At 41.6% G+C, this 19,270-nt stretch overlaps 1 protein-coding gene across 1 annotated transcript in view; it reads left to right on the top strand.

Moving 5' to 3' along the window:
- The first annotated feature begins 730 nt into the window (after window positions 1-730).
- Window positions 731-19,270, top strand: part of ARSB (arylsulfatase B) — a 72,788-nt gene continuing 54,248 nt past the window's right edge. Inside the window, exons 1-4 of the mRNA XM_068423238.1 lie at window positions 731-1,000; window positions 5,851-6,037; window positions 8,490-8,680; window positions 10,892-11,099. Of these exons, the coding sequence (XP_068279339.1) occupies window positions 731-1,000; window positions 5,851-6,037; window positions 8,490-8,680; window positions 10,892-11,099 (856 nt within the window). The remainder of the gene's footprint in view (window positions 1,001-5,850; window positions 6,038-8,489; window positions 8,681-10,891; window positions 11,100-19,270) is intronic.

The raw sequence follows: 19,270 nt of genomic DNA on the forward strand, positions 1-19,270 counted from the left end.
CTTCAGTGGCGGTGGCAATTTTTCTTTCCCAGCCTGTAGCACAGGTAGGCAAGCAGCAAGGCCATGGCTGTTTTGCAGCTGCCCCACTTTTCTTGTGCATAGAATAAACTCTGTTGGCAGTATTAAATCTGGGTGAGCTGCCATGGTGTCATGTATGAAGAGAGAAGTAACAGTCCAGTTGCGTGTACCAGAATATACTGTGTCCTCTACTCAAGCTGTTGCGTTGACCTCCTTGGAAACACAGCTGACCTGAAATGCAAGCTTGCAAATAGTTCCCTGGTTACCCTAGGAAAGGCTCCGTGGCTCAAAAGGGATGTTTCATGTAGGAACTGAAGGAAGATGAACTCCAGCGTCACCGAGTTGCATACTCTGCTAACACCGGCAACAACTTCACAGTCTCTTTTTTTGACTCATTTCATAAATTAATCGGCCTAAAGCTACACCGCTTTCACCCGCGACAGGTACTCCGGAGCCTCGCCATTCTTACCGCTGCACAAGCTCGGCCCGAGCTACAGCACGGGCGTTCGGGAGCCAACTAGATGATCTTTAAGGACCCTTCCAACCCAAACCGCTCTCTGATTCTGTGATTCCGTGATCCCCCCCGCGCCAGGGCTCCGGGGCAGGCGCGCCCCCCCGCCAGCCCCGGACCGCCCGGCGGGAGGAGCCGGGCGCTGCCGCCGCCGTGGCCCGGCCCCGGGGCGGTCCCGCGGCCCAGTTCCTGGTGGAGGGGATGGCGCGGCGGGCGGGCGTTCCGCCGCTCTGCCTGCTCGTCTGCCTGCCCGTCTGCCTGCTGCGGCTGGCGGCGGCGCGGCCGCCCGCCCCGCACCTGGTGCTGGTGCTGGCCGACGACCTGGGCTGGGGCGACGTGGGCTGGCACGGCTCGGCCATCCGCACGCCGCGGCTGGACGCGCTGGGGGCGGGCGGCGTGCGGCTGGAGCGGTACTACACCCAGCCCCTCTGCACCCCCTCCCGCAGCCAGCTCCTCAGCGGCCGCTACCAGGTAGGGCGCGGGTCGCGGGGGACACCCGGGGAAGCTCGGTCCCGGAGATGTTGCCGCCGCCGGGGCTTCCTCCATCCCTCTATCCGCTCATCCCTCCACCCCTCCCCGGCGGCGGAGACGCCCTCCGGGCCCCTTCCCGCCGCCCTTCGCAGCGTCCGGGCAGGTAGCTGGTCGTTTTCGGCAGCGCTGTGTGTAGTTTGGCCTTCTTGTATCTCATGCAAAGATGGGCTTGGGAGAAGGCTACTGTACGAAAACCAGTTGCGTTTATGTGCAAGTTTCACTTACTTTTGGCTTGCTAGCTCGGGAATAAACTAAGCATGAGCTTAGGGCAAGTTGTTCTGCTTCAAAAAAGCTGAGGTGCTCTCTACGCTTCGGTTGTATTAACAGGCGTGGCAGCGTATCGTGGAAAATATTCCTGTCACAGTCGCCTTCTGTTCCGTACTTCTGAAACGGAGAGGCATGCAGTCAACATGCAGCCAGAAGCGGATAAGCACTCCCTGCTCCGTTTCTACAGCATGTTTTCCAATGCAGAGTTTAAATGCATCCTAACCTGTACATTCTTCTTCATATGGTAACATAGGTGTAGACATCTATGCACCCCTTGATGAAGTGCAGGGTGTCTAGCTGCTTTGTAGTCCTGGTCATGATTTTTCCCGTTGTTTTCAGTTGCACAGGTACAAGAACCTCACTTCATCGTACTTCTGTGCTGCCCCCTCCCTTTTCTTTTTATTGCAACTTCGGCAAAAATGAGGCGGGGGGAAAGAAGAATACAGCACGGACAAAAAGGAGAAACTCACAAAGGGTTAAGTGAATTTCAGAAACTTACCCTCTCTCTCAAAAAGTCCTGCACGTGCATGTTAACTGTAGCGATTTGTCAAGGAAACTGTTCAGAATGAAAATTAGTGTCATCCTGTATTAGTATATGTTATCTCTTGTTGTTGTAGGAAGGTTGATCTAGGTGATACTTAGTCTTTGCAAGCAACATTTTTTCTGTTTCTAGAAACTCCAAGAATCAATAATAAAGAACAGGAAGATGTAATTGACTTTTTTTTTACCAACCCTTTAAATTGTTTTATTTAAATAACCTAAAACGCTTTTCCATTTTGACTCTTTCTAGAATAGAGTTCATACTCTGAACATGCTTACCTAGAAATGAGTCAGGGTGAAGTGGACAGTGCTGCATCTGATCTTTAAAGTGGAAATTGGAAATGCTCATAGTTGTGTCCTGATTTAAATTTGTCGTATGCATCTGACTTGCTAATTTAGTCATCTTTGTGCTGACCTTGTTACAAATAAGTAATATTAGAAAATGGAAGAAATTTTTCATATAAAAATTTAAGGTATATTGTGTGCAGGAAATAACTATGTAGCAAATATGTGGGATTTTGTTTTGTTTTACCCATTGGTATGATTAACAGTGCCTGAAAGATCTGAAAAAGTAATCTGAATCTAGTCCTATCTGGAGCTGGGATTTTGATAGTCATCTTGCAGTCCCTAAAGGAAGAAGAGCAAGGGTGTTGGTTTATGAAAGCTATAGATTTTTTAATTATTATTTTCCTCTCCTTTTTCTTGCTTTTTAGAGACAGTGGAAAAAATTACAATGCTTTTCTAGCTTGTGTCTTTCACTATATTAATAATCTTTTTGTAATACTGCATTTTAAAAAATGATTTTTTTTTTCCAGCTCATGTTTCAAAGAAAATTAGTAACTGGTAGGCCTTTTGTGAGAGTCTGCTTACCCACTTGCCTAAGATCAGGGCTTATTTGGTTTAAAAGTGAGTTCGAAGTGTTGCTAAAGTGATGCTTTAAAAATTAGTCATGCAGCTAGCTATACTGGAATACTTGTAACTTTATAACTGGAGTTATAAAATGTGATGTCTTGTGCTCTAGGGAGTCTTGGAGGGTTTGTGCTTTGACAGAGGCAGATTACTAGAAATATTTAATAAATAAATAAGACATTTATACTTGTATGTGTATGTTTGCTGGCCTAAGTTCAGGCTAATGCATTTTTTTATTCTGGAGGAGATAGGGGAGTTGACAAAAGTCAACTTATAGTACACAGTACCTGAAGAGATTTCTTGCATCAAGCAAAATGTAGTACTTGGAGTATCGTTATCAGTCATGGTTTTGTAAAGAGATACAAAATTCACCACTTGCTAAGGCTGGAAACTTATATGGAACTATTAGAGGTCAGATCTAGGCAGTGTCTAAAACTTGTGTTATCCCCAGTATCCAAATGCTTTTTTTGTAAAAGCACTCACACTGTGATTCTACAATGTGTGTATATAATGTACATTTAGAAGAGTAATGAAAAAGCATTCTCTTAGCCTTTATCGCCTTTTCCTCCAGTGACTCTTCTCTGGTACAGGCAAAAGCTCGGTAGCTTCACCTGCCTTGTGCCTTTTTGTCCATCTCCATCCCATTTAAAATCTCTCACTCAAATGTTGAGATACTGTCCCTAGCCTTCGAAGAGACCTTAATGGTAATTGTTACCTGTTAGATTTTTAGATGAAAACGCAAAAGGCTTTGCTTTTTTTTTATTGCATTAGATTTATGCCTGGGAAGATCTTGTAAACCCCTGTGGTGCTATTTCCTTGTCTTCCTCCATACTCCCCCTACCATCCCCCAGTGGCTTCCTCATCTTCCTCAGTGCTACATCGGTGAGGAAAAGAAGCCCTAAACCTAATGCTAGCCTCTGGTGTAGCTTTGTTTCTTTGTGTACCTGCTTATAAAGTAGCCTATGGGAACTTGTTGCTGTGTTCCCATCACTTCCTCCAAGTCCAAGATCAGTGCATCCCTGTGAGTGAGAAATTGAGCAAAGAGGGCAGGAGACCTGCATGGAGCTTCTGGCAAAACTCAAATGGAAGAAGGAAGTCTACAGAATCTGGAAAAAGGGACAGGCCACTTCTGAGGAATATAGGAAGGTTGTCAGAATATGCAGGGATGTGATGAGGAAGGCTAAGGCCCACTTGGAACTAAATCTCACGAGGGACATCAAGGACGACAAGAAGGGCTTGTTCAAGTACATCAACAACAAAGGGAAGACTAGGGCAAATGTGGGCCTGCTGCTGAATGAGGAGGGTGCCCTTGTGACGGAGGATACAGAGAAGACGGAGTCACTAAATACCTTCTTTGCCTCAGTCTTCACTGCTAAGGCTGGCCCTCAGGAATCCTGGGCCCTGGAGGTATGAGAGAAAGTCCGGAGAAAGGAAGACTTTCCCTTGGTTGAGGAGGATCAAGTTAGAGATTATTTAGACAAACTGGGTACTCAACAAATACGTGGGCCCCGATGGGGTGCATCCATGAGTGCTGAGGGAGCTGGCAGACGTTATTGTGAAGCCACTCTCCATCATCTCTGAAAGGTCATGGAGAACAGGAGAGGCACCTGAGGACTGGAGGAAAGCCAATGTCTCTTCAGTCTTCAAAAGGGCAAGAAGGAGGACCCAGGCAACTACAGGCCAGTCAGCCTCACCTCCATCCCTGGAAAGGTGATGGAACAGCTCATTCTGGATTCCATCTCTTAAGTACGTGGAGGAAAAGGAGGTTATTGGGGTAGTCAGCATGGATTCACCAAGGGGAAATCATGCTTGACCAATCTAATGGCCTTCTATGATGGTATGATTGGCTGGGTAGGTGAGGGGAGAGCAGCGGATATTGTCTACCTTGACTTCAGCAAAGCTTTTGACACTGTCTCCCACAACATCCTCACAGGAAAGCTTAGGAAGTGTGGGTTAGATGAGTGGGCAGTGAGGTGGATTGAGAACTGGGTGAATGGCAGAACTCAGAGGGCTGCAATCAGCGGTGCTGAGTCTAGTTGGAGGCCTCTAGCTAGTGGTGTTCCCCAGGGGTCAGTACTGGATCCAGTCCTGTTTAACTTATTCATCAATGATCTGGACGAAGGGACAGAGTGTACCCTCAGCAAGTTTGCTGATGACACAAAACTGGGAGGAGTGGCCGATACACCAGAAGGCTGTGCTGCCGTTCAGCGAGACCTGGACAAGCTAGAGAGTTGGGTGGAGAGGAACTGAATGAAGTTCAACAAAGGCAAGTGTAGGGTCCTGCACCTAGGGAGGAATAACCCCATGCACCAGTACAGGTTGGGGGTTGACCTGCTGGAAAGCAGCTCTGCAGAGAAGGACCTGGATGTACTGGTGGACAACAAGTTCACGATAAGCCAGCAATGTGCCCTTGTGGCCAAGAAGGCCATGGTGTCCTGGGGTGCATTAGGAAGAGTGTGGCCAGCAGGTCAAGGGAAATGATCCTCCCCCTCTACACTGCCCTAGTGAGCCACACCTGGAGTACTGTGTCCAGTTCTGGGCCTCCCAGTTCAAGAAAGATAAGAAACAGCTGGAGAGATTCTGGCGGAGGGCTACAAAGACGATCAGAGGACTGGAGCATCTCTCTTACGAGGAGAGGCTGAGGGAGCTGGATCTGTTTAGTCTGGAGAAGAGAAGACTTAGGGAGGATCTTCTAAATGCTTACGAATACCTTAAGGGTGGGTGTCAAGAGGATGGGGCCAGACTCAGTAGTACCCAGTGACAGGACAAGGGGCAATGGGCACAAACTGAAACATGGGAAGTTCCATCTGAATATGAGGAAAAACTTCTTTACTTTGATGGTGACTGGAACAGGCTTTGAGGTGAGCACTGGAACAGGCTGCCCAGGGAGGTTGTGGAGTCTCCTTCCCTGGAGATATTCAGAACCCTCCTGGACACGACCCTGCGTAACATGCTCTAGGGGAACCTGCTTTAGCAGAGGGTTCGACTAGGTGATCTCCAGAGGTCCCTTCCAACCCCAACCATTCTGTGATTCTGTGTTGTAACTAATCTTGCATCCTTCTTTTCTCTGCTAGATCCACACAGGTTTACAACACCAGATAATTTGGCCATGCCAGCCCAGCTGTGTGCCACTGGATGAGAAACTTCTCCCAGAACTACTTCAAGAGGCAGGATATGTTACTCACATGATTGGGAAGTGGCATTTAGGGATGTACAGAAAAGAATGCCTTCCAACCCACAGAGGATTTGATACTTACTTTGGTAATGGTCAGATTTAACATGGGCAACAAATGCAGAGTTAAAAATGATGAGAAACTGCCCAATTCTTCTAAGAACAGCAGATTTACTATTAGTGTATAAGTAAATCAATACCTGGGCATGCATATTTCCAAAGTATGACTGATTAAAATAAGATAGTGCCTTAAATGCATGCCCAAGCCTTACAACTTATTGAAGAAAATATCATAATTATCGAGTGACTCCAAATAAAGTATTTCTCTCTCATGATCTGCATTTAATTTGGTTCCATGATAGTTAGAAGATTTAAGGTGTTGTGATTGATTTATTTTTATAAGTATCTTTAATCTGAATGTTTTGTGTTAGATCAGACAGTAGACATCGCTCTCTCTGCAAATCATGTTACACTTCTAAAAGCTGATATTTTTAAGAGAGAAATAGATGTCATACCACACTGTGTTCATGCTTTGTGAATAGAATAGCATTGGTTTTCCAGAGCCTGTGGCAAGGAAGATGGTGTGAGAGCCTATATAAAACACTATCCGAAAGGTCTGTTGCAGGAGATCACAGGTTATGAAGTCAAATCCTTAAATTAAAAAAATAATGCCAGAATTAGATTGTCCAAGTCCAAGTGTGTTACAGAGCAACCTGTAGATACACACTGTTTATTCTTCCTCTTGCAAACACTTGTGTCCCAATATTGATTGGATGTTTATTAGTTTTGCACAAGTGCTGCAGATGTTATGTGAATCAGGCTGCCTGCAATACATCTTATTCCGTGTGGTACTGGATGCAAAGTTGTCCATCTCCACTTGGTTGGTTTTAAGACACTTCCATTGAATGCAGAATTTCAAAACAGTTAATCATTTTCAAAATAATTTTGCAGGCTGTTGATAGTACTGCTGCCCACTTCTACAGCTGAGAAAGTAAAGTACAGAGAAATGCTGTACTCCACGTTCCTCTTGTCTAACTTTAGGTACTTAAATGAAGAGCCTGGCTGTGCTACGTGCCTGTTACAGACAGTGGTGATCCAAACTTTGGGTGGGAAGAACTGTTCCCTTAGATTGTTTGTCTCTTTTGACTCTTCAGGGAGCTTGGGGCCGTGGTTTCACAACTGTATTAAGCTAATATATATGGGTTGTAATATAACAGCTCATTGCTTAAACGTATATGTCTCCTCCATGCCTTCGCAGGAGTTTGGGATCTTTTTGATGGCACAGTTGTAGATAGACTGGCGCTCCTCCTGAAATCTCACCCTGGGACCGAGTAGGCTCTTAATGCAGGGGCCTTAACACAGACTGGCTCTGGAAATGGTCGTTGAGTGCCCAGTATGACATTATTTTTCAGAGAATGTAGCAGTTTAATATCGTGTAATGTTCATGTCATTCCAGTAGGTGTTTTTTGCAATTGAGGGGCATTTGATTCTTTGGCAAACTTGATGCAGTTTCTTCCCCACTGGGCACTCAAAACGGAAGAATGAAACTTGTGGCTCTGAGTACATTGACATAGGCAGTCTGCCCACAACATCTCTCCTTAAGCTTTGAAACAAAAGCCTTTTTTCCCTCCTAAAAATGTATTAGAAATTTATATTGTTTTTAAAAAAGAACTTTGTTCTTTCTGTACGTACTTTTTTGCACAGGTAACTGTACTTGAAGCTGCTGAATAAAAATTCAAGCAAAGTTCCTCCATTTTGGATTTTTGTCCCCAATTTTAGTTTGGTTGTGCAGAACTTAAGAATATATTTTTGCAGATTTGTCTGTTTTTTCAGGATATTGGGGGATATATCTGAAATCTATTTTCCAAAGTAACAATTGCTGAGATTCAAAAATTTTTGAAGAGGTTTGTTTCTGGTCAATAAAAAGCAAAGGCACTCAATGCTTAACAGGATAGCCTTTGATAGGAACAAATCTATACCTGTAGAATTTTTGCATAGTTTGTTTCTTTTGGATATCTTTAAATAATAGTGTCTTTTTTTCACCAGTTGGTGTCAGCAGTGGATCAGAAGTTGCTTTACAGCTGACATAAAAAATGCTTCATACTTGAATGTTTTTGAATAGAAAAAAAATTAAAACTTTCTAATAGAGAAGTCTTATGTGAAAATACAAATATACAAAATCACACCAGCTAAAAATCTGAGTAGTACATGGATAGGTCACTACCTTTTGCTATCAGTGCATTAGTTTAATAGTATTTGATACCAAGTTATGAATATAAAGTCACTGAACTGCTTTCAAAATGTTCAATGTGTGTTGAAATTACTACTTGCATTAGCAATAAAAACTCTGTGAAGTATTAAATGTTGAGCTACTTAGACCTGTCAAGAGATGTCACTAGAGATGGTAAAATATTGGATGAGTGTTTCAGCTCAAAACTACTCAAGTTGTGACGTTTATTTTAGACTTTTTTTTTTTCCCTTATGTATCTGTTTATATGACATTATGTTGGCCTGCTTATTTGACGTGTTTTCCTGTTCTAGGCTATCTTCTGGGGAGTGAAGATTATTATTCTCATGACCGTTGCGTCCTCATCAAAGCAAAGAATGTAACACGCTGTGCTCTGGACTTTCGAGATGGAGAAGAAGTTGCAACTGGGTTTAAAAACATGTATTCTACTAATTTATTCACGGAAAGAGCTATAGAACTTATAGCCAATCATAAAACTGAGAAGGTACAGTCAGCAGCTGTTTTTGATAAATAAAGAATGTTTAAAAAAAAAGTTAATGAAATATTAATGGAGAGACCTGCACTTGAGCTGTAATTCGGAGCTTTTCATCAGGGTGCGTAGAACTAAATGTGAGAAGTAGCACTGGTAAAACTTGCCTTGTCTGCTGTCAGAATCAGCTTTGGCTGCACAGCCCTGGCCTGCTACCCTTCTCCAATTCTTTTTTAATAGTACAAGTAATGAATTTATACAAATGATTTAGCATGTAGTTTGTTCTTCTGAAAAGGGAATGGAAAGTTTAATGGGAGAAGTTTCGTAGAAAGAAACTGTTAACAACTGTGTTATGAAGAAAAGATGCACCTGATGTTTTTCCACAGCTTAGCAAAAGTCCTTTATCAAAGTTTCGTTAGTTTGTGCTTAGGGATTATGAGAGAGAAGTGTAGAAGAAATCAAAACAGTGCCTGCAGCTTTTTATGAGTCAGGGTTGCTTTTGCTGCAGTAACTTTTGCATTGAGTACTTTATCACAGAATCACAGAATCACAGAATGTTAGGGATTGGAAGGGACCTCGAAAGATCATCTAGTCCAATCCCCCTGCCGGAGCAGGATTGCCTAGATCATATCACACAGGAATGCGTCCAGGCGGGTTTTGAATGTCTCCAGAGAAGGAGACTCCACAGCCTCTCTGGGCAGCCTGTTCCAGTGTTCGGTCACCCTCACTGTAAAGAAGTTTTTCCTCATATTTATGCGGAACCTCCTGTGTTCCAGCTTGCACCCGTTGCCCCTTGTCCTGTCAAGGGATGTCACTGAGAAGAGCCTGGCTCCATCCTCATGACACTTGCCCTTTACATATTTATAAACATTAATGAGGTCACCCCTCAGTCTCCTCTTCTCCAAGCTAAAGAGACCCAGCTCCCTCAGCCTCTCCTCATAAGGGAGATGTTCCACTCCCTTAATCATCTTCGTGGCTCTTCGCTGGACTCTCTCTAGTAGTTCCCTGTCCTTCTTGAACTGAGGGGCCCAGAACTGGACACAATATTCCAGATGCAGCCTCACCAGGGCAGAGTAGAGGGGGAGGAGAACCTCTCTCGACCTGCTAACCACACCCCTTCTAATCCACCCCAGGATGCCATTGGCCTTCTTGGCCACAAGGGCACATTGCTGGCTCATGGTCATCCTGCTGTCCACTAGGACCCCCAGGTCCCTTTCCCCTACGCTGGTCTCCAACAGGTCTGTCCCCAACTTGTACTGGTACATGGGGTTGTTCTTGCCCAGATGCAGGACTCTACACTTGCCCTTGTTACATTTCATTAAATTTCTCCCCGCCCAACTCTCCAGCCTGTCTAGGTCTCTCTGAATGGCAGCACAGCCTTCCGTTGTGTCAGCCATTCCTCCCAGTTTTGTGTCATCAGCAAACTTGCTGCCAGTGCACTCTATTCCCTCATCCAAGTCATTAATGAATATATTGAATAGAACTGGTCCCAGTACCGACCCTTGAGGGACTCCGCTAGACACAGGCCTCCAACTGGACTCTGTCCCATTGACCACCACTCTCTGGCTTCTTTCCTTCAGCCAGTTCACAATCCACCTCACTACCCGATCATCCAGACCACACTTCCTCAGTTTAGCTGCAAGGATGCTGTGGGAGACCGTGTCAAATGCTCTACTGAAATCGAGATAGACCACATCCACAGCTTTACCACCATCTATCCACCTGGTTACGTCTTCATAAAAGGCTATCAAGTTGGTTAAGCATGACTTCCCCTTGGTGAAGCCATGCTGAGTGCCCCTAATGATCCCCCTGTCCTTGATGTGTCTAGAGACAGCACCAAGAACAAGTTGTTCCATCACCTTTCCGGGGATGGAGGTGAGGCTGACCGGTCTATAGTTACTCGGGTCCTCCTTCTTGCCCTCTTTGAAGACTGGAGTGACATTCGCTTTCCTCCAGTCCTCAGGCACCTCTCCCGTTGCCCACGACTTAGCAAAGATGATGGAGAGTGGCCTAGCAATGACTTCCGCCAGCTCCCTCAGCACCCGCGGGTGCATGCCATCAGGGCTCATGGATTTATGGATGTCCAGATTGTTTAATTGGTCCCTGACCCAGCCCTCATCTACCAAGACAGATTCGTCCTCTATCCTGACTTCTTCTGGGGCCTCAGGGGGAGTACATACTATGTATTATGTTCAACTAATTTCCATTCTATCCCTTCCACCCCAGCCCCTCTTTCTCTACCTCGCTTTTCAGTCTGTCCATGAACCTCTCGAGGTCTCTGAAGAATACATGAAACCATATTCCTCCATTAAAGATGCAAAGAGGCGCCATTATGCAGGGATGGTGACTCTTATGGATGAAGCTGTAGGAAATCTTACTGATGCCCTGAAAAGATACGGTCTTTGGGACAACACGGTTCTTGTTTTCTCTACTGGTAAGTTCATTTAAATATTCTTTCAGTAATAACTTCGATACAGTGTCTAAGAAGCTGACTGCAGAGACATCTGTCCCCGCTGTCCTTCCTCCATATATTTTCTGACTACAGAAGAGTGATGAAAGTGAAACAGGACTATACCAGAAGGAGCAGTTTCTCTTCACCCCTCTTACGGCTTTCTTAAGCATAATGAACACAACTCTGAAGAAGTGTCTGTGCAAATGGGCCATACTCCTACTGGAGTAAAAATAGCACTGTAAAAACTGAGGAGTGCGGTGAAGTTGGAGCATCTTATTTGTCCCTGCGGTTACTGAGTATTTGTCAGAATTGAATCCTTACTGAAAGTGATCTACCCAATTTGTCCTGAGCTATAGGTAGCTGTCTGACCAGTCTGTAAATTGCCACGTGTTGCATGAAGCACGAACAGCCAGACAGCAAGCAGTTTGAAGCCAAAAGTCTTTATTTCCCTTACTTTCATGTGACATGTAATTTTTATCTTGCTTGAAATATTTCACTGGCACCTTACTCCCGTAAAGCAAAGGTCTATTAATAAAAGAGCTTAATATGTGATGATACAATGTAGGCTGCCAATCTACAGCCTAGGTTTTTGTATGTACTAGCACACAATCTGGCTTCTAGATTATTAGGATAATGCAAATAATACGTTACAAAGCAGTCTCCTTTGTTTCCAAATTAGGAATGAAATGGAACCTTTTTGAAATACAGCTGCTTGGCTGGGTTTCAGGAACATAGTTGTTCTTGTTTGGTTGGGAGTGGGAAGTAGCCTTTCAGTGCTTACAGTTGCTCTTTTGCCCAGGCTTTACATATTAGAGCTATCAAAATGGCAAATTAATTTTCTATGAACACTTAAAAAGACACAACAACAAAAAAAACCCCTAAGTTTTGATGAAAATGCAGTGATGTGTTTTGAGTTTAGCAGCTGCTTCCGATAGCACTTTGAATCTTGGAATTTCATTTTGAGTCCAAACTTGTTTGCCTTCTGGTGTTACATTTGTGTCCAGGTTTTGCCTCTAACAGGATTCGATAACTCTTCTGTGCCTGTTTCTGTTTATGATGTTTTCATATTTAGAACTGCAAGTAAGCAAAGCCATATGGAAAATGATACCAATATTTATTCCATATGGAAAAAATCCAGTCTTTGCTGACGGGGTTCTGGTAGAGTTATTTCAGTAATGTTTGTTCAGTATGTTGTGGAATAAAACTAGAGACATCTGAGTTGGAATTACAGGGTATGACTAATTAAAAATACAAATTTATTTTTTTGTTTATAAAACATTTCATTCCAAACAATGACACTACACCCTGCTTTTAACAGTAGTTAAAAGTATCTTGCAGTCACTTACAGGTACATTTCAACAAGAGTTGAACAGTCAAGAGAATCCAGTGTCTGCCCTATCTAATGGGACTTACCTTGAATTAATTGACATTTTAAACTGGAGGGAGTGGAATTTAATGTGATTGAAATGCAGGAAAATTGGTCCTAGATCAAACAGGTCAGGGGGCAGCGATTCGTTTTTTTTTTCGGTGTTCTCTCTTCACTTCAAATAACTATAGGCATGAAAAATTGCATGCGTTAGAGATCCAGTTTCCAAAAAACAAATGTCGAAACCATTAAACATTAAAAAAAAAGACAAAAAAAAAGCATGAAATCTATTCAGCTTTTCTTTATTATATTTATTGCTTTTGCAGATGGTGTGTTTTAAAATTGGCATTAGAAAGTGGTTGAAAAGAAACATGAGAGGGTCTGCAATTGAGCATCTTGTTCAGAGAGTTGTGCTGTGTGAGATCTCTCCGCACAGCTTTCAAGTCCTTTGTAACTGGGAGTCTTAGTGTGTACTGGTAGCTATAATATGGGTATATACTTATAGTACGATATTACCTTCAGCTCTTGAGGGCATGCCTGCACGAGGAAGCTGTGCCCCCTCTCCCTGCCCCAAGTGCTCTCCTGAAACTGGGAGACCCTCCTCTTGCTCGGTACGGCAAGTGAGACACATTTTCCTCTGTGATCAGGAATTCTCTCCAAAAAAGTTCTTCACATGTTGTGGGGTTAAGAACCAATTTAAGGATTTAAATGAAGACTGCAAGGAAGAATCTAGGGAAGGATAAAGTATATCCATAATTTTAATGAGCAGTATCTATGTGTCTCCTCAGCATGATAGTTAAAGACACAGGATCATAAAAGCACTCTGTTTTATTATAAACCTGTATGTTTGATAACTGTTGTGTTGGAAACCTGTAGAGGGAATAGAAGTGAAGACCCTACTTTATGGTAGATTTTACTAGATTCATTACTATTCCCAGTTTAGTTGTGGCCAAAATTCACACTTGGATGTTTCTCTCAATGCTTCAAAATTCCCCCACCCCAAAATAATTGACAAGTGATCATTTGCTATTGTATCAGGGTGTGTCAGGGCGATGGTTGGACTCGATGATCTCTGAGGACTCTTCCAACCTGGTTGATTCTGTGATTCTGTGATTCTGTATGCTGTAGCAAGTAGCATTGCAACAAACATAGAGTCTTCCTGGTGGTTCCTTCACTGTGAAGTGTCAACCCCAAAATTAGAAATCTCTTTTTAGTGAGTGCTCATTCAAATACTCTAGAACATGATATAATCTTTGCTCTCATGGTAGATTTCTTTTTATTAAACTCTTTTGTGTTTCTTCCTATTTGTATATGTTATGGTTCAACCAGGATTGCCTTGAAAGCATGCCAGTTGGCAAATGGAAATACTGCACTTTTTAAAATGTGTAGAAGAACTCCAGTTCCTCTTTAAAGTGGCCTGATGGAGACACTGAGCCAAAAATGAAGTAATCTGGTCATTAGCAAAGTCTGACTCCGTCAGTATATTGTGTAAATCAACATCTCTGGTGTCTTGAACAGATACACAAGCTATTTCTACATATTATATTTTTGTATCAAGTAGTAGCTTGAAAAGTCTTGACTGGTGCAATATGAAATAAAATTTGCTTTTATGGAGTACCTTTTGTACTGCAGGTACAAGTAAGTCTATGTTAGTGAGATCAGTGGTGAAAATTAAGTCATTGCCTGTTCAAGCAAAACAGATAAAAATGGATGCAGCAGTATCTTGGGTACCCATAGCCTTTTAACCACTTGAAATCAAAAAGAATGAGACACAGGGTTTATTTTTCTTTTTAGGAAACATGAGAGACTATAACTACCAACTTTCCTGAAGAGGGCCTTGATTTAAAATACATAAAGGTCATAAAAAGCATTCAAGCAGTTCAAATTTACCTCAGCAGTATTAACACTGGCTTAGAGTCCAAGTTTTGCTTCAAATGTAGAGCTATGATTTGAGGTAAGAAGTGGGGATTTGTTGTGAATAGCATGCGTTTATAGTTTCTGCAACATATTACAAGAAATTTTGGTGGAAACGTGCCAACATCAGAGTAAAGAAATCTGACCTCTCAGTTCTGTATTAAAGCTACTATCCTTTGCTTTATTTAACTTTCAGCTTTTTAATGTACTAAATTCTGGAGCAAAATTTCTTACTGCTCTTTCGTCCACTATGTCTGTTAATTCTTAATTGTGGATTAGCACTGTAGTGTCTGGTAGTTGCTATAAGAGGGCTTTGAACAGTTAAATATGTGGAACTTTTCTCTGCAAGCCTTGGTTTACATTGCTGAGGAAACCACATAAATCCTTTCCATAATGGAGCATGTGACAGTGATGACTGTTTTCACTCCAAAAGAGGGTCTTTTTATCATTTTAGAATTATGATTAATAAGAGCACAGATTGGTTTGGACACACTTACTGGTGTTTATACAGTCTCTCTCTCTCTCATACCCCTAGATGTTTTCCCCCCCAAAATTTTGTATCACCCTAACAGAGACTTTTTTTTTTTTTTTTTTTTTTTTTTTTTTAATTCCAGCCTGCTTATTGTAGCTTTTGTCTAATAAAATGTTGGGATTTTTTTTTGCTTATTTCCAGCTCCTACTTTGGTAGAAACCAGGGATCTGAATTTCACTAGTTCCCTGAGGGCAGTTTTTTATCTTCTCCCTGATGGCTTTTTTCCTGAATGAACTCCTGCTAGTTCTTTTTTTGCTGGTAAGGGACTTCAGAGAGACTTTTAATTGTTGATTTTCCAAGCCAACTGAAGGACAGATTGGTTAGAGCAGGTATTCTCTGGCTGTGGTGTTAGAGGTGCCAGTTTTGAAGGTTTTGTTATCAGATTTTTTAGTAAACTTGCTCAATTACAGATCTGAAGACCTGCTCTCTATTTGGTCTCGTAGGGAGGTTCTGACAGGTTCAGTGCATTGCCAGTGAGGAATGTTCCTGGGCATCTCCTGCTTGAGCATCTGCTGCTTCCTAAGAGGAAATAAGCATAGGGGCCATAGCAGTAAGCACCTTCAATCAAACTAGTTATCCAAGTCCATATATTCCCGAATATTACTTTCCTATTTCTTGATTATTTAAGCTTGTTATTATACAGGCAAAAGTTGCAGCTGATCACTGTGCTTGCATTGGTCAGAGTTGTTGCGTGTCAGTGATAAATAGTGAAAGGTGCATGTGGCTGGTGTTTTATACTCCAGTGTTGGCTTTTATTCGTTTTTTTTAGGCTTTTTCCACATTAAAATATGAGTGGTAAGAATAAATTTTTTAGAAACAATTTAATATCTTCTCTGCCATATGATGCAGATAATAGTAATGAGACATGTAGACTGTTTTTTAAGAATATATTGTCAAAGGCAGAAATGTTATCTTATGATGGAAATTAATTTCAAAATGAAAACTGAGATGATGTTGATAGTCAATATGTTGGGGGTTTTTTTCCCCTTGTTTTAAAATCCTGTGAAAACCCAAAATGTTTTGCAGGAAATGTTTATTTTCCTTGTAGCATTAACCCCTCCCCATCCACCCTGTGCAAAACCTAACACTTCAGACCGGAGTTCCTGAACAGAGGGTGACCTTGAGCCCAGAGACACTCACTTCTTTTTTCACTTTGTGTTTAAAAATTCCAACATAAGTGGAATCTTGAATTTTTCCTTGTGTTTTGAGCAAATGCCAGTGCTTAAAGTGAAGTTCACTTGTAAATGAAACTCAGAAGTTAATTTTGCCCAGAGTCGCAGGCTGGCCATTTTTGTATAAAGCTTTGACTTAAGCGTGCTAATAGTTATCCTAGCAAATTTTTTCTCAGAGTGAGATGAATGCAGAAAACAACTCATTTTACATGTTAACAACGTTTAGTAATTTCCCACAACTCTCAAACGGTTGTCTGAAACTATGATTACTATTAAACTATACTACTTTGTTCTCCATGATAGTGTTTAAGAAGCCATTGTTCTTTGTGTCAGAATCTTCTACGTCCAAATCAGTGTTCAGGTTCAATGCTCTGTCTCTGGGACAAGTCCAAAGTTTTCTCGACAATGTCTCATTTAACTTGCTTACTGCAGACATATGAACAGTTTGTCAGGTTATTCCCGTTGTTTTTAGGTTAAAATTTCCCTCTGTGTTTCTCTTGTGTTTAGTGATGGTGAATGCTAGCGTAGACCTGACACAGCAGGTCTGTAACTACTGAGACCTGTTTAATTACTGAGGCTGCTTACAATGAAAGCAGTCGCCTGAAACTGTCTGCACTAGGATTGCTCCTATAATGAAAGCTGTACTGGGAGGGAAAAAAAAAAGAAAAAAAAAATTCAATAGGATGAAAAAGGACATTGTGCACGCAGCTTTGGTAGGGCTAAATTTGTAACTATTGGAATCATGCGTACATCAAATGCATTTTTTTTCCATGAGATCAATTTCCCGTTTTTTTTTTTTTCTTTTCCACTTTAGAAAAGTCAGGAAAGTGAAGAGACAATTCTTGTGAATTATAAAAAAACTGTAGAGGCTGATTTATCAAAGCACAACTCAGTAAAAGTTGCTCTGTAAATGCTCGGTAAAGTTGCTCAGCAAATGGTGCTCTGATGGAGGAGAGGTATTATGTTCCCTTGATGGAAAATAAAAGCCCTATGGGTGTGTTTAAAGCACAAGAGTTACATTAGCAGAATTTTATAGTAGAAGGTGTGGTTTTCTATTTCTGTTGTCCCTCTAATGGAAAGGCTTTCAGGAATTCTTGCATCAAACACACCAAAAAATCTGTATTAAGCACTGAAAATATAATAATGCGTCAGCGCTCTGAAGACACTTTTTTGAGTGGCTTTTCTGCTGCTTATATTGAACCTTCAAGGTTACTCTTTCATCTGAGAGTATACAGCATCAGACTGAAGTGTACAACAGATGTTTTTTCATCAACTGATACTAACCAAAAGATTTTTGGTTCATTTCATTGTAAGTGTATGTTTCGTGTTAGCCATCAGAGGGAGTGTGCTTGCATTTCTGTCACACTTGTAGCATGATTGAAAAATGCAGCAACAAATGGGTCTCTCAGATGCGATATGGGGAAGCCGGGAAGAACTTGAGTTCAAATTAAGGGCAAACGTATTCTCTAATTCATGCTGTGAGTCTCTTATCCTCAGTGTAGATCTCTGCTGTGTATTCTGTACTCTTTTTTTTTTTTTTTTTAATGAAACCTCAGTGGGAGTTCCGCACTTGGAACATGTACAGAATAAGCATTATTCATGCTGTGAAGATCAGAGGAGAGAAATTTTCCCCAAATGTGATCCTTTACTGCTATTATCGACAGTGCTCTCTGTTTAACTGTGAGTCACAACCATGAGCTTAAATCACACAAAGGAAGGGCTCTGAAGTCCTGTTCTGTGACCTAGACATTCAGCAAGAATGTTGGAGGTCAAAAATGATATGCATTTACAGAGCTGTGCATTGAAGCTGTCTGGTGCTTGCTCTTATTGTGTCTGGCACTAGTAAGTGCTATTTAATTCCCTTTCGTATACACGAAATTCACCCAGAAAATGAAAAGAGTGGGGTTTTTTTGAAAAAAAGCGACAGTTAACTTGCCTCCTTGTTTTGTTGATTTTTGGTGACTGATTGTAGTGTTACATCCAAACTTCTGTGTGTGAGAATTATGCATGTAGACTTGTCTCCTGCTTATATCCATCACTTCATTTTTAAATAAGTATATATTAAATGGTATGTAGTGGTATCATGTCTGCTAAATAACTGTGGGTGTTTACTATTTATTTTCTTTTTATTTAGTTTACTAAACTGTTGTATCAGTGTTGCTTGTAGTTCCCCTTCTTTGCTTTTTATTACTATGAACTATTGACTGCCTCCATATTTTCAATAGTATTTAAAACAAAATCATATAAAGCCCAGTTGTGCATTATGGAAAAGAGGTATCAGCACTTCATGTAGCCAAAACTGCTGGGGTTTGGCTTTTCTGTAGTCTCCCCATCAGAAATAGGCAACAGCAAGAAAGGTATAGGGATATAGGTTTCATCCCATCTTCTGTCTTTTGTTTATCTTTGTCGGAGATTGTTTGCATGTTGCATGTTACTCCTTCTATTTATTTTCAGTTTCAATCTTCAGAAATTTGCTTTGTAGAAATATCTTATAGGTAGTGTGAGTCACTTCATTGACATACCAAGACACTAACATTGTTAAATTGGCTTCTTAAACTCTTTAAGTTATGTACGAAATAATTTCACAGTTAACTTTTAATATACTTTCTAGTTCTGCTTCAGTTGGATGGACCCTCACACTGACCTCCATATGGTTCTGATTAAGTATAAGAGCGTGATTACTCATAAAGCCCCAGCCCTTCGAAGGAGCACTAGATATACAACACGTAACAAATGTTTACAGAGTTAAACTGGATGAATTGAATATGCCATCTTATTTCTGCCATCTTTTTCTATACTTGTTACACCCATTATTGTTTAGTTGTTGTGGATTAAAGGAACCTATGTGGTCACTAGTATTCAAGGTTGAATTGCATTTGATTTTTAAAATGCAATATTACAATATCAGAGAGAAAAATAAAAAAACTCAGTGTTGGAAAACAAAACCAGAATTACACAAAGGAAAGAAAGAAGCAACATCTTCTGTCATCCAGTTCAGTGGTTCATATTGTTTTGGATCAGTGAGACAAAGGTAGTTGAAAATCTGTCCTCAATCCATCATCCCTTATAGTTCATCCTCTGTTAAGGGAATTGTGCTGCCTGGCTGATGGTGGCACAGTGGTGGGATCACTTCAGATGCTGTGAGTTTAAGGATTAGAAGTGTGTTTCT

Source organism: Nyctibius grandis, chromosome Z (genome assembly GCF_013368605.1).
Source record: "Nyctibius grandis isolate bNycGra1 chromosome Z, bNycGra1.pri, whole genome shotgun sequence".
NCBI lineage: Eukaryota > Metazoa > Chordata > Aves > Nyctibiiformes > Nyctibiidae > Nyctibius > Nyctibius grandis.